The 15,466-nt window shown below is 46.3% G+C and overlaps 1 protein-coding gene across 1 annotated transcript in view; it reads left to right on the top strand.

Moving 5' to 3' along the window:
- LOC126547107 (eEF1A lysine and N-terminal methyltransferase-like) overlaps window positions 1–15,466 on the top strand; it is a 42,221-nt gene that overhangs the window by 4,535 nt on the left and 22,220 nt on the right. The window contains exons 6-8 of the mRNA XM_050194969.3: window positions 7,456–7,599; window positions 8,656–8,842; window positions 13,856–14,036. Coding sequence (XP_050050926.1) covers window positions 7,456–7,599; window positions 8,656–8,842; window positions 13,856–14,036 — 512 coding nt within the window. The remainder of the gene's footprint in view (window positions 1–7,455; window positions 7,600–8,655; window positions 8,843–13,855; window positions 14,037–15,466) is intronic.

Raw genomic sequence — 15,466 nt, 5'->3', positions numbered from 1 at the left:
ATTTCAGGAAGCAAGGCAGAGGGGATTGACAACTGCATTGGTCTTGACAACTCTGCTGACCAGCAGCAGTTTCCTTTACTGAGTGGACAAGACACTTGATGTATTGCATACATATGCTTTCCTAAACAGCAAGAAAAGCAACCAAAACAAAGCTAAAACATTACCACGAGCAATCGTGCTTATGATTATTTTTAAGCTCTATTGGTAGATTGAACTTCAGTAAAGCAGATGGCTGACCACCACTTAAAAATTTCTGCACCAGGTCCCTGTGGCATCGTATTCACATTTGACCAAGGCTGCTTTATTCATGATTGATTAGTTCTGTAATGGCACAAACACAGTTGCACACAGAGGAAAATTGGAACAGCTTGAGAGTATATCTGTAGCAGTGTGTGAATATTCAAAACTTCTGAATTAACGAATCAAATACAGTCAACGTCCGATTTCTTGGACTCCCTACGGGTCGTGAAAACGTCAGAAAAATCGGGCAGTCAGAAAAAACGAATGCGTGCCTTTTACTGCCGCCAAGGGCTCAAATCACCACATGCACGTTTGAAATAACTCTGAAAGTCTGACAGTACACTTATTAGGTGTAGCGGTGCTTGTACTTTGATACAAACTGTGTCCCGTGACAAATACCCCCTTTCCACTCTTGATATGCTTCACCGCAATACTTTGCATATGCTTCACTACGCAACATTGCCATTATGCAACGCGTCGTGCTTCCCGAGCTTCCAAGACATTGACGATGATTACAAAGGCGGAGTCGGCACCATTGCTAACAGCAGCGAACTGTTTCGATTGAAAACACGACACCATACAGAAAGAAATTTGGTATCGAACGTCGAAATAGCCAGGCCTAGCGTTGCTGCGGAGGTGGCTACGGCGGCCAGCGGACCTGTGTGTGAGAGCGCTGGTTAGAGGCGGTGAGATAATCAAAAGGGCGGCTGTGGTGGATACGATTAATGCTGTTTCGGACCTGCGGTCATGGGAGAAAGTCCGGAAAATCGGACAGCGAAGGTTTTTTGCATTCGAAATTTCATGCGTTCTTATACATTGAACCTATAGGGTACCTGGCGGTGCCACGAAGCCGTCCGAATTATCGGGCATGTCCGAAAAATCAGGCGCCCAAAAAATCAGTCGTTGACTGTAGTCATTATCTGTAAGCATGAATATTTTTTTAATAGCTTTCTAAATATCTAGGGACATCAGCTGTGTGCAGTTAAGTATGACATTGGAGCAGAAGTTGGATAAATTTAATCCCTGCGGGCATAGTATATGTATTGGACATGAGAACTTATGTAATCGTCGCTCAGAAAGCTAGACTTAAGTGGCTATACAGCAATCATTCACACTTTTCGTAGAGTCTTGTGTATGCAAACCAACTGCTTACTTTTTCATAATGCTCCATTTGTGCTTTTAATAAACAATGCTTCACAACGTGCAGTGCAATGATAGAAACTTAGTAATGTTATAAATACTAGTATATGAACATCGCTTTGTATTAATTGTGAAAATGGCTGTTCATTATTTGAACACTCTTCTAAAGGTATTTAGTATTTGATTCTATTCATATAGGATTCAGTCTCAAAAATTACTATTCACACACCCCTATACATTTGTATAAAGAAACATCGAAATGTTATTAGAGTTGTGACTTAATTAGTATAGTAACTAATTAATTGGTAATTGGTTTATCAAGCTACTCACAGTTGAAACGTCACTCTAGCATAGCAAAAATGCAACTACGGACTTTGCATTAAGTTTTATACTTAAACCAGCATTTCAAGGCATCATAGTGCAGTATAGTATATTTTATGTTGTGCATTACAGGCTGGAGGAGTGCTAAGAAACTTCAGACTTTTGTAGCTTTCACGCAGAGAAAGGACCCGAGCAAGCAAAAGTGCCATAAAATCTATTACATCACATAGTAATGTTACACATCAGTTGGGCTCAAGAACCAAAAGGGCAAGTTTGGCTTTTGTATTTTATGCTAATAAGCCACCTTTTTCTTTGACAAACAAATGCAAAGAATGTTCCAATGCAATTCAATGTTTCCCCGCAAAAGACCCTGTGACATTATGAAAGGTGTGGATTGAGTGTCTGATGATAAATGGAATCTTCACACATGGTTCCAACATTTTTCAGTAAGCCTTGTATGAATGGGGTTGTTGGAAATCAAAGGTAGCCATTGCCGCACCCTTGCAACCTTTCCCTCCTTTTGTTCCAACTGGGTTTGAAAATGCGCTTTCGTGTCCATCCAAAACGATGGTGCTATTGGCTCATCATCTACCTCAAAGTCACATGGAACTCCTATCAGTTATGCCAGCCTATCTCAGGGACTAGTTTTATCTGTGTAGTGGGATGATTCTCTATCACTAAAAGGTGCCACTGCCTGAACGTTCAAAAGCAAAAGTTAAGGTAGAGGCTATATCTTGTAACAGCCTGTTTAACCCTCTAAGTGCTATGGTCGAGTCTTACTTGGTCAGAACTTTTTTTTGCAAAAAGTGTGCCAAGGACGAATCGGTCTCGTCGAAGTGTTTGGGTGCTTTTTCTATGTATATGTAACAGGCCAGGCTCATCCAGTCTATTTTGACATTTTGGCGAGTTCCCTCTTTGGCTGCTAGGGGGCCTGCAGACTCCGTCCGGCACAGATATTAAAAATAGCTGCTGCCAGTTACATTTAGCCACGCCCATCACGAAAGCACAGTTTTTGTTTCAGTCTTGAAGCCCCGAAGATGATTTGCTTGTTCATGAAAGCAACACTGCCACCATTGGTGGCAGTGGTGCCAGTGTTTTCAGTGCCATAGACATGTCCAGTGACTCTGATGTCTCTGACTATGACAATGGCTTTGATACGGTGTGGCTGTGGACAAAGTTACATGGACGGAGCCTGTTTTTTGTTATTTCATATATTTAGACAAGTTGTGAATATTGTCACGTGGCAGTGACGGTGAAGAAAGCAAAACGGTGAATGGCGAAAGTAGCGTTTTATTGGGCGAACTTGTGCCCACAAAACCAAGTTACACTCAAAGGACAGCAATAGCGGCAAACACGATCGGCGGTCGTCGAAATCTGATCAGCGGGTCAAGCGAGTCAGCTTTTGTACATCAGTCATCGAAGGTTCCAGAGGCATCAGTGTGGATTTTGGTATGTGCATCCTTGTCGAAGTGCTCAAGTACCGGCGGCGACTGCATATTTTTTTTTTTTTTTTTTTTGAGTTCTTCAAATGTGCAGGCATGCGGCGTTTTCCAGTTGAACTCGACATCACATTTGGTTAGATGTGTCAGCGGCTCAGCGACGCGTGAAAAGTCCTTGACAAAGCGCGTGTAGCAGGCACACATGCCAAGGAATCTACGCACTGCCTTCTTGTAGGTGGGTTGCTGGAACCTTGCGATTGCAGCTGTCATCTGCGGGTCAGGGTGGACTCCGGATTGGCCTAGGAACGGAAGCTCATCGTAAGTGAAGCGGCACTTTTTCAACTTCAGAGTGGGCTCTGATGACTTGATGGCCTCTAGTACTGTCGGAAGCCGCCTAAGGTGATCGTCGAAATTTCTGGTGAAGACGACGACATCATCCAAGTAAACTAGACAGGTCTGCCACTTCAATCCTGCTAAAACCGTGTCCATAACGTGCTGGAACGTTGCAGGCGCCGAGCACAGTCCGAGCGGCATGACCTTGAACTCGTAGAGGCTGTCTGGCGTGATAAAGGCGGTCTTTTCGCGATCTCTCTTGTCAACTTCTATTTGCCAGTAGCCAGACTTGAGGTCCATCGACTAGAAGTATTTAGCGTTGCAGAGCCAATCCAATGCGTTGTCTATCCGTGGGAGGGGGTATACGTCCTTCTTCGTGATCTTGTTCACTCGACGATAATCGACGCAGAAATGTAGGGTTCTGTCCTTTTTCATCACCAAGACAACAGGAGATGTCCATGGGCTTTTCGACAGCTGGATGATGTTGTCGCGCAGCATTTCGTCGACTTGTTGCCTAATAGCTTCACATTCTCGCGTCGAAACTTGGTAAGGGCTCTGGTGGAGTGGTCGAGCACACTCTTCAGTTATTATGCGATGCTTTGCGACTGGTATTTGTCAAATCCTCGATGACGTTGAAAAGCAGTCTTTGTATCGTCGGAGAAGAATTCTGAGCTGTTGCTGCTTACTCATGGGGAGACTTGGATTTATGTCGAAATCTGATTCGGGAATTATGGTCGTCGAGGTAGATGCGACAGAATTCGAGAGGACAAACGCATTGCTGGTTTGCACAATTTCCTCTATGTGCGCGATTGTCGTGCCCTTGTTGATGTGCTTAAACTCCTGGCTGAAGTTGGTTAGCATCACTTCCACTTTCCCTCCATGGAGTCAAGCAGTCCCTCTTGCGATGCAAATTTCATGGTCGAGCAGTAGATGTTGTTCGCCCTCTATGACGCCATCTACGTCAGTGGGTGTTTCGGTGTCGATGGAAATAACGATGCTGGAGCGCGGCGGGATGCTCACTTGACCTTCAAGCACACTCAAGGTGTAATGACTACGAGAGCTTCCCAGCGGTATCGCTTGACCTTCTGACAGTGTTATCGACTTCGACTTCAGGTCAGTGATTGTGCCGTGTTGGTTCAGGAAGTCCATGCCGAGAATAACATCTCGTGAACACTGTTGGAGGATGACGAAGGTGGCAGGGTAAGTCCGGTCATGAACGGTAATTCTTGGGGTGCACATTCAGTCGGCGTTATTAGGTGTCCTCCAGTGATCCAAATTTGAGGGCCTTCCCATGCAGTCTTACCCTTCTTCAACTGGACTTGGCGTCGGATCACGGCTACGTTGTGTTGAACTTAAGCTGGAACATCGCATCATCAGGTCGTCTTTCGCCGGCATGTTCTTGACTTTTAGGCTTCGTCGGGATGACGTTGTTTCGTTGATATGTCGTCGAAAAAGTATTTTCGGCGGCGGCGGAGGATCTTTGTCAGTTCGACGAACAGCAGCCGCACCTCCATCGGTTGCTGCCTATAGTTTTCCGGATATTGGCTGACGGACCAGCCCCAGGCTGGGCCAGTGTATGGACGGCGCTGCGGCGACAGGTAGCGGCCTGGTGACAGCAAACGGGGCGGTCATCGAGTGCTCCACTGTGTGGATGTGACGTGGCGTTCACGTGGCGATGTCACGTGGGCGTTCACCTTGCTGTGGGTGGCGGTGCGTTGATGGTGAACCCTCACAGTTCCATCTTGCAATAAGGGCATCGGTGGTAGATGTGCCTGGCTTCTCTGCAGTGATAGCAAAGCGGACAGTGGTCGGGGCTGCGCCAAATGTCAGTCTTCCTTGGAATGCTGCGTGCAGCGATGGATTGGCATGCTGGCGGCGGCGGCGGTTGACAACGGAACTGTGGCGTCACTAAGCCCTGCCGAGGATGCGGAGGGGGAATGTGATGGTGGGCTACAGTGGCGTACGTCATCACTTGTGGCTGAGGCTGTGGCGGTTCAGGGCCCACTCCGAGTTCTTGTTGGAGCTCCTCACACACGACATTGGCAATCGAAGCCACTTGAGGCTGTGATGGAAAGAATAGCTTCTGAAGCTCCTCCCGCACAACTGCTCTGATAGTCTTATGCAGATCGTCAGTGGCTCAGTGGCCAGTGATTGCACTCCAGTGTAGTTGGTCGAGTTCGTGTGGCGGTTGAATTGTCTGTTCCGCATTTCCAGTGTTTTCTCGATGTTGGTTGCCTCGCGAAGAAACTCTTTGATGGTCTTTGGTGGGCTTCGTATCATTCCGCCGAAAAGTTCTTCCTTCACACCACACATGAGCAGGTGGACATTTATGGGTTGGCGTGGCGGAACAGACGGCTCATTTCTTCCGTAAATGCGGCAACATTCTCGTTCGGTGCCAGCGGATGGAACCATCTATAGCATTCGAGAAACTTCCAATAGATGCAGGCGCGTCCTGCACTGTGCGATAACATTTGTTAGGTGCTGAAGCGTAGTCACTCGATAAGGATAAACACTATCAGCATACTATCCCCATGTTATATGTATTTCGAATCTGCAGGGAATTTTCTATCCAGATAGGCAAGTAACAAAAAAATTGATTTTCTGAACGCCTTTTGGATGTTTAGCCGGCACATATAAAGGGTTACTTATCCATTATTTTTGTGACCTGTTCACTGAAGGGTCTTTCCTGCCAATACAGTGGTGCAATGGTTTTGAGCCAATGACAAATAGTACAGTAGGCTTCCATTAAGTCGACTCTGGTTTGATTCCGACCAAAGGTCACGGCCAGCGCCTATGCATTTTTATGGGCCCGAACTTTCATTATTTCTATCCTAAAATTGTCTTTCACGTGATAAATCAAACTTGACCAGTCCACACCCACACGCTTGACCCCTGTGGTGATGCCAATCGTAATCCCTTTAGTGGCAGTGTCTGCCTCAGATTGGCTTTAGCTTAGAAGACAGTGAATGCGTCGAACACACATTATCTCTCTTTGAAAACTCCCATTTTCAGCATGCCCTAGGAAAATTTCAAGCAATAATCATAGCTCACCAATGTTTGATTACGATATTTACCCAATTCTAAAGTGGGCTTCTTTTCTTTTTTTCCGCAGGGAAATTGGGCCGAAAATTGCCTGTGCATTGCAGTCAAATGCTAAAGCAAACTGCCATTCTGTTGTCTGTATGCTTTGCCGCATAACACGAGTGTATTTCAGAAAAACTGACTTTACTAAACTGTGCGTGAAACTGACTTTACGAAACCAGCCACCATTGTGCAACATGAGAGCCTAGCCCATTTTTCTTCCTAAAAAATCAAGCATGCATTACATTTCTGCTTTGTTTAGGAGCTTTCTCGTTAGTTAGATGTTAGTTTTCTACTTTGTTCACACAGAAAATGCGCACACGTTTGATTCGGAGCCGTGTTAGCGACATGTGAAAACACCCGTGTACTTAGATTTAGGTGCACTTTAAAGGACCCCAGGTGGTTCAAGCCCCCCACTACAGGGTGCCTTATAATCAGATTGTGCTTGTGGCACATAAAACCCCACAATTTAGTTTTTGTTAGATTCGGAGAACATTCGTCTTAGATTCAGGCAAATACTGGCAAATGAATCATCAACATGTTTTGACATTTTTTTCTGCATCTTGTTTAATTCAAGCTGCCTGATAATTAGATCAATTTCGTCAGTCTTGTTAAGGTCAAATTAACAGGAGTCAACTGTATAGAAAATTCAATTAATAAATTCGAAATCTGGCCCCAAAGCCCATTTAAGTGGTCCTTGAGTAAAAGCACCTTAGTGACCTGTCTGCCTCTATATTTTGCTTTCTTTGTTTGCCCGTTGCATACACTGTTCTGCCATAGCACTTTCTCCATGAAATTTTTTAATTGGGGAAAATGAAAGGTCTCCTCTTTTCTTTCTTTTGTAGTTGTGGTCGTATATTTACCATCTTCTAATGAGTTTTACGGCACTCCTTATCTGCAGGAGCATTGAAAAAGGTGATGATGTCAGTCTGGACCTCTATGCACCTTGGAGTGACACACCTCGCTACCGCCTCTTTGTCTGCGATCGGCAGGCAAGAAGTGGAACACATCTAAAGTTTGCTATCTTCATTGTACCCCAGGGCAGGTGATTACTTTTGTGCATGACAAGCGAAAATGATCACAAGTGTTGGCAATGATGAAAAAAAAAAAATACTATTGCTGCTTAAAATGCTTTGCGCGTAGCAAAAGCTGTACTGCAGGTGAATACTGTTGTAGAATACCCTAGAACCTTTATATGGTTGCATTTTTCATGTTCTTTGGTTTCCCTGTTTGGAGGATTTGTTTGAGGAACCAGGCATAGTGTTTTCATATGCAGAATAGTTATTTTATTACCTTTTGTTAGCCTGTAGAAAAATGCGGGAAAGAAAAGAGAAGTAGGAAAGATGTATTAGACAGTTGAAACAGCATATTGGTCAATTAGAAGATAGTGAAATGCATTGTGTTTCAATTGGCAAGCAGTGTTGTCTGGGCGAGTGTTCCATAAGTGAACCACACGGGGAAAAGCTGAAAAATTATAAGCGTGTGTATTGCGATAAATTTGGGTGTAGCTGAATTGATTGTTCAGTCTTTGGGACGTCAAGGATGCTTGAAACCGCATGAAGCTCGCCCTGGTTGGCAAATGGCTGATCATCCACTCTTGATCACTGACATCCTGATGAAGCTTGTGGCAATGCCCCTGCATGCACCCCAGTGCTTTAATCCCTGTATTCAGAAATGTGCCTTAACTTGAAGCCGCTGGTCAAGTCCAGCTAGAAATAATGCCTGATCTGAATGTGCCCAAGAAGCTTATTGTGTTTTCTTGGGCGTGTTCTCGTCAGCGTTATTTGGAGCCAGACTTGACTAAGTCAAGCAGTGGCTTCAAGTTAAGTTGCATTTCTGAATATGGGGGTAAGTGTTACTATCACGAACAAGTGAAGCTTGAACACAACTCAAACAAAGTACAGAGGTTTTCTTAAAGGAGTTCATGTGAAGGTACAATTCATTTACCTATAAAAGGATCTGAGTATTGTATGTTGAAGTTCTAGTCAAGCACAAATTTCCTGTTTGACTTTTATTTGTCCACATAATAAAAGTGCTTTGGTGCAGAAACAGCTTCTAAGCGGTACTCTCTAGAGCTGTGGTGCTTATGACTGGTACGCAGGGAGTCAGAGTGGCTGTTTAGCACTGTGGAGGGTCGTCAGCAGCTGACTGAGACCTGCCGGGCCGATCGTGTGATTGTGGTCCACCTATGTCGTGAACAAAACTACCTGGGCCTGGATCAAGTCAAGCAGGAGCTGTCCTCTAAGGTCATGGAGTTGGCACCTGCTTCATATGTGCCAGGGAAGCAGGTTCGCACCTCTTGCCATGTTTTTTCCTTTGAGTAAGGGAACTGGTTCAGCCACTTTGTACATGTTGCTTCAAGAATGAATCACTGACCCAGCAGGCACAGCAAGACACCTTCCAATTTGTTATGAGTGTGGGTGCTATTCACGCTTTAAAGGGACACAAAAGGCAAATACTAAGTCAACGTGGACTGTTTAAATACCATTCCAGAAACCTTGCAGCACTTGTTTTGTGCCAAGAAAAGACTTAGTTTACAAGAAAATTGCATCTGAAGGAACCAAGTACCTTTATCACAACTCGAATCTCCCGCCACCCAACCAGGGAGTGGTGACGTTGCATACGCCATCACCACCCCTTGCTGCTGTCGGTGAGTAAAACGGTGCCCGACAGACTGCGGTACAGTTTTTTGCACAAAACGCAAATGCACAGCCATGGAGAAATCGAGCCTAGACAGAGCAGTGGATTCGCCACTGCAGCTGCTTTTGGTCACATAGACGTGGAATTCTCTGCTACTTACAGTTTGTGTGAGTTTTGCAAGCCAGGAGAACCTGTGCCGCACTACGCAATAACGAAACTGCTGAAACTCGAAGGTGCGAGCAATGCAGAGTCGAGGGAAACCGAAACCTTTCGACCGCCCGTGCCATTGTCAAGGGTAATGTCAATGAGTTATTGACGGATTGGGATACCTTTCGTAGCCTGTTACCAACGGAGATGGAGGAAATCGAGAACATAGAAGAATGGTCAGCCTACATCGCGGGGAAGGTCAAGGAGGCGACCAAAATCATAGAAACGGATGAGCAAGTCGACAAGGTTGACAGCCGCCTCGCGCACTTAATCGAAGCAAAGCAATCTATCCTAAACAGGTGGAAGAAGCAACGACTAAATCGGCACCTAAGGAAGAAGGTGGCGGAGCTGAATCGCGCTATCGAAGTCTATTGTCGACTGCTCTGCACGCAACAGTGGAACGAAATCTATAACGCTGCGGACGGGCAGATGCATTGCAGCAAAACCTGGAACTTGATGCGGCATCTGCTCGACGAGACTAAAACAAAATCCCACCAACGCGACCGCCTCGCAAAGATCATTCACAGAGCAGTCAAGGAAAACAGGGAACCCGAAGTAATCCGACACATAGACAGCAAGTACCTTCCGGTTACACCCGCGGAAAGGCATCCCGAGTACGGCGGTCAAGCCAACGAGAAGCTCGACCGCGACATCAGCGTCGAGGAGGTGCGAGCGGCCCTGCACAAACTAAACAGCAAGTCGGCGGCCGGCCCGGATCACATCTCGAACAGAGCGCTCAAGAACCTCAGCGATGTGGCCATCGAAAACCTCACCGGTTATTACAACAAGTGCTGGAGGGCGGGGTCACTGCCGCAGCAGTGGAAGACTGCCAAGACCATCCTCATCCCCAAACCAGGCAAGCCACCTAACACGGACAACCTCTGGCCCATCTCGCTCACGTCCTGCGTGGGCAAGGTGTTGGAGCACGTCCTCATGTGTAGGTGGCAGGATTACCTGGATGATTCGGGACTATACCCCACCACGATCATCGTGTTTCGGCGTTCCCTCGGCACCCAAGACGTGATGATTCTGTTGAAGAAAGATATCATTGACGATGACACCCTAACGAAAGACAACAAGGCCATTCTGGGGCTGGACCTGCAGAGTGCCTTCGACAAGGTGAAGCGCTCTGCGATCCTAGCCCAGGTGTCAAGACTCAACATGGGCGCAAGAACGTGCAATTACATCAAGGACTTTCTGACGGGGCGGACTACCGAGCTCTGCGCCGGCGATCTACGGCTCCAAGAGAAGAGGCTCGGCAGTGTCGGGACCCCCCAGGGCTCGGTCATCTCGCCGTTGTTATTCAACCTCGTTATGATCGGGGTGGCCAGGCGACTCTCTCGCGTCAAGGGCGTCCGGCACACCATCTACGCCGATGACATCACGCTGTGGGTTCCGGGAGGCAGCGATGGTCACATTGAGAGCACGCTGCAAGAAGCCGTCGACGCGATCGAAGACCAGCTGAACGGTTCCGGTTTGATCTGCTCACCGAGCAAGTCAGAACTGCTGGTGTTACCACCGAAGTACGTCAGCCGTAGCAAGAGCAAACCGAGGGATTACGAGGCCATCAAGATCGTGACGAGGAACGGCCAAGTTATCCCGGAGGTCGACAAAATCCGGGTGCTCAGCATGATTATAGACAAGCGAGGGGGCAACGGCGAGACCATTTCCCGCCTTACAGCCAAGATTACCAACGCAATACGTCTTATCAGACGGATCGCCAACCGCAAGGCCAGGATGAAGGAGGAAAGCTTGATTCGGCTTGTGCACTCCTTCGTAATCAGCCACGTCACCTACATTGCAGCCTTCCACAACTGGATGCAGTGTGAAAAGAATAAGATCAACGCCCTGATACGCCGAGCGTACAAGGCGGCGCTCGGACTATTCGAGTGTACGAACACAAACAAGCTCCTGAGCCTGGGGGTACACAATACCCTCGAGGAAATTGCGGAAGCGCGACGGACCACCCAGCTGGAGCCGAAGCTCCAGCTGGGCTCTATGACCGAAACCGGCAGGCGCATACTTCAATACTTGGGCTTCACGCCCGGGGCGAAAAAGGCGAGTAGCGACGTTTCTGTCCCGGACGGGACCCGGCGCCGGATTCGGGTAGACGTCATCCCGAGAAACATGAACCCGTAGTTTAACAAGGAGAGAAGAGCGGCAAGGGCCAAGGCCCTCATCGACTTTCATGCCAAGGACGAGCACGCAAGGTTCGTGGATGCGGCAGAATACCAGGGAGACTGCGCGGCGTTCGTAGCTACCATCATCGAGGCGTCGTCCGGTGCGACGAAGGCAGTGGCGAGCTTACGAGTCCGCGAGGCATGTCAGGAGGAGGAAGTGGCCATTGCCCTGGCCATTGCCCTGGCCATTGCCCTGGCCATTGCCGACCCCGGGTGCCAGACGGTGTTGTGCGAGTCACGAAGTGCAGTGCGGAATTATGCAAAGGGCAAAGTGTGTGGTGAGGCTGTGCGCGTTCTGTGCTCGGCTGACCTGCAACGAGAATCGGTATGTTAAAATCAAGTGGTTCCCGGCGCACGCGGGCAACGATGCGTCGGAGAAGCACGATAACCACGAGACAGCACACGCAGTGGCGCGAGCGCTAACCAACCGTGCCGCTGCAACCGACCGTCCAACGTGGTGTAGTGCCAAGGACCGCGTGACGACGTTCAACGAACTTACACAGTTCCACCGCCTGGCTCGAAGGACTTTCCCACCCCCGCACCCGGGGCTGAGCCGAGCGGAGGCGGTACTGTTCAGACTATTGCAGACTGGTTCCTTACCCACCCCAGTGTTAATGAATCATCTGTACCCGAAATTATATGTGAGTGATGTGTGCCGCGTGTGCCAGCAGGAGAGGGCCACCCTGACGCACATCCTATGGAATTGCACCAGGTTCCCCGACGAAGCTTCTACAAGTACAACGATTCCGCCGCAATTTGCGGCTGCGGCGGAATGCTACGACCACGAAAGCCAAACCTGGGCCATCCAACAGGTCTCGGCGGCTCTTGAAAGACAAAGGCCGAGCAAAACCGACGGGACGTTGCCCTTCAGGGCGACCGACCGCAGGAGTAACACGCAATGGAGTTGAGTAGAGACCACCGGCTGAGAAGACGTCAGGGCCCGCGTCACGGCGCCATTTAGTCATGGTGTCGTTCTGCAGGCGACTAAATGAAGTTGTTTCTCTCAAAAAATGAAATAGAATTGGAGAAATAGTATTTTCTTTCATATTATAATGCAATACAATAATGTTTTTATAATGAGTGGTTGAGTAGTGGTGACAGAATTTAAATAAGGGATGCCTTTGTCATCTGGCAAGTACTTGATTGTCCTGAGGGAATCCCCAATCATGTCCTGCATTTACCTCAATTTATCCAATTAATAACGCTCTGTTCACAATAATATTGACGGCTTAGAGATTCTCGAGCACCAGTCTATCAGTTTAGCTTGGCTTAATATTTTCTTTTGTTGCCCCTTTAATGGTGCTGTAGTATTGCAAAGAAAAGGTTGAACTTTACAGGGAGACATTTTTTAGGAGCATAGCAGGTCAAGAAGTGCAGGTACTGTTATAAGTGTATGAGTGAACCATCTGCTTTTCCTACTTGCGATGAATGGATATATGTTCACATGCAAGCAGCTTGGTGTGTAGTACAGATTAGTGTAGCCACATCTGTTACCTACAAAACGTTGACAGCACACATGCACTACTTGCTCCTTCTAGAGACTGCTTCACTGATTTTGTTCCCTGTTTATTTTTCCCTTTCAAGTCTTGTTTCAGGTTATAATTTATCTAAAGCCTTTGTTGTAGCTGTCATTGAGGTAGCTGCTTCACTTTCATTGTTATGACTCTTGTAATGGTCATTGTCACTAGAGATGAATGTTCACAAAAAGCAGCCTATGCGTGCTTAATCTTTTGCATGCTCTTCAGAAGTGCGGACATCTGTACATGTTCTTAGTCGGATCAACTGAATTAACATGCTGTACTTGATGCAGCCATGGAGCAGTGGAGTTACTGCATCCATTGCCAGCACATACAATCTAAGATTGTATCTCCTCTTCCTCCTATCTCTAGCACATCTCATGCTTCAATAAAACACACGAGCATTTAGAGCCATAGCCTTTCCTTGGAATTTACTTCATTATGTTTTTCACTTGAGATTCCAGCACAGTGCAGACAATGTTGTATGTACGAGTCCCTTTACTATCTGTGTCCTGGTTTTGTATGCCACCTGTTTCCATTATTTGTGAACCTAATATAATATCCTAGTTGGATAATGAAAATTAAAGTGATCCTGTTTATGCATGATGATCATTAACAGCATTTAATGCCATATTTTCACATTGCATCAGTTTTTTTTTTTTTTCTCTCTCTCTCTAGTTTACTGCTACTCGGGTGGGACACCTTGCTTGTTGGTTACCAGGCCTGGAATGTTTTATTTTTTTGTTTGTTATTGAAGGTCCCATATTTGACGGCAGGAGAGGATGTGGGCCATCGTCAGATTAGGCACCAAGGCAGCAGTCCATTGAGTGGTCAATATGTCATTGAAGATGTCAGTATGCCAAAAGGCATAGTCGTAAGACGCTTAATATTTCTTGACAAGCCGCATGTCATACAGACAGAAGCTAGGCTTAAATCAGGTAAGTGTGCACTCCTCAGTACTACCATATTCTCAAGCTATTTGCATAAAACAGACAAAAAGTAAATGGAACTTTGATGGCTGAAAATCTTCAAAATGTACAGAATTACATTCTACAAAGCAGGTGTGAGATATCTGCCAATAATGTCCAAGGCACTGTCATCATATCACATAGAAAGAGGTCTTTCTAGAAACAGCTCTCTGCAGTTTCAGAATTATTTTACTCATAATTTCTTTTGTGTGTCTTGGCATACTGAAAAGAGGGAACTGCAGGAGTGCAATACTAAAAATGTTTCCTCTAAGTGTTTAAAACACAGCCCTTTAAGGCTGGCCACAGCTGGTTACACTCTCATAAGATGCCTGCTATAGTATACAGTAGACTTCCGTTAATTCAACTCCGGTTAATTTGATTTTTCAGTTCATTTGATCCCGGCCGGCCCTCATGGACCAAATATTCGTTATTTTGATCTTGAAATTGGCCTTCTCCAGATAACTTGAACTTGACCAATCAGCACGCATATGGTTACCCCCTATGTGACCCCAATAGCAACCCCTTTAGCGGCAGCATAGTAGCATCTGTTTTGGCCCTTAGGGGACAGTGAATGCATTGAATACACATCTTAACCCATCGAAAACGCTTATTCTCGCCCTGCTTGAGGCATATATTCAAGCAGTAACCATTGCTCACAATATCTGATAACACTATTTACCCAATTCTAACACGCACCTTTTTTTTTTTTTTTCTTTCAAGCAAATTTGCCCGAAAATTGCTGCGCAGTGCAATCAGACATGAACCAAAACCACCTTTGCAGCATTTGTATGCTTTAGCACATAACAACAATGTATCGTGGCGAAACTTACATAATAAAACTGTCCGGTAAGCTGGCTTTACAAAATCGGCCACCATTTGCAACGCTTACTAGGCTCTTGCCCATTTCTTTTGTTGAAAAATTGGGTGCGCGTTAGATTTCTACTTTGTACACGTAGGAAACGGGCGCACATTTGATTTTGGGGCGTGTTAGAATTGGGGAAGTACTACCCGATATATCTGCAGTGTATGTTGACATTTTTTCTGCATCTTGTTTAATTTCACCTGCTATATCATTAGATCAGTTTTGTCGATCCTGTCAGGGTCAAAGTAAACGAAGTAGACTGTATACGTGCATTACATAGACTAGTGCCACTGGAATCTCGTCACTAGTGCTTGTCTTACACTAGCTCTATGTATAAGGTTTCATTCATTTCTGTGATAGTCTAAGACAAGCAAATTATGACCACAAATTACAACCACAAAAATTCTCTGCAGTCTTGATCCTTCCTGCTATTAGCACCAAGCTATTTCATATTTATCTTGTCATACTGATGCAGTGTACAGTTTTTATTGCCTTGCTTGCTGGTTGTCAGCCATAACAAGCTTGTGTTGTCAGCCAT

Source organism: Dermacentor andersoni, chromosome 1 (assembly GCF_023375885.2).
Source record: "Dermacentor andersoni chromosome 1, qqDerAnde1_hic_scaffold, whole genome shotgun sequence".
NCBI classification, from domain to species: domain Eukaryota; kingdom Metazoa; phylum Arthropoda; class Arachnida; order Ixodida; family Ixodidae; genus Dermacentor; species Dermacentor andersoni.
The sequence above is the reverse complement of the archived record's forward strand: the minus strand, read 5'-3'. Positions and strand labels throughout refer to the sequence as shown.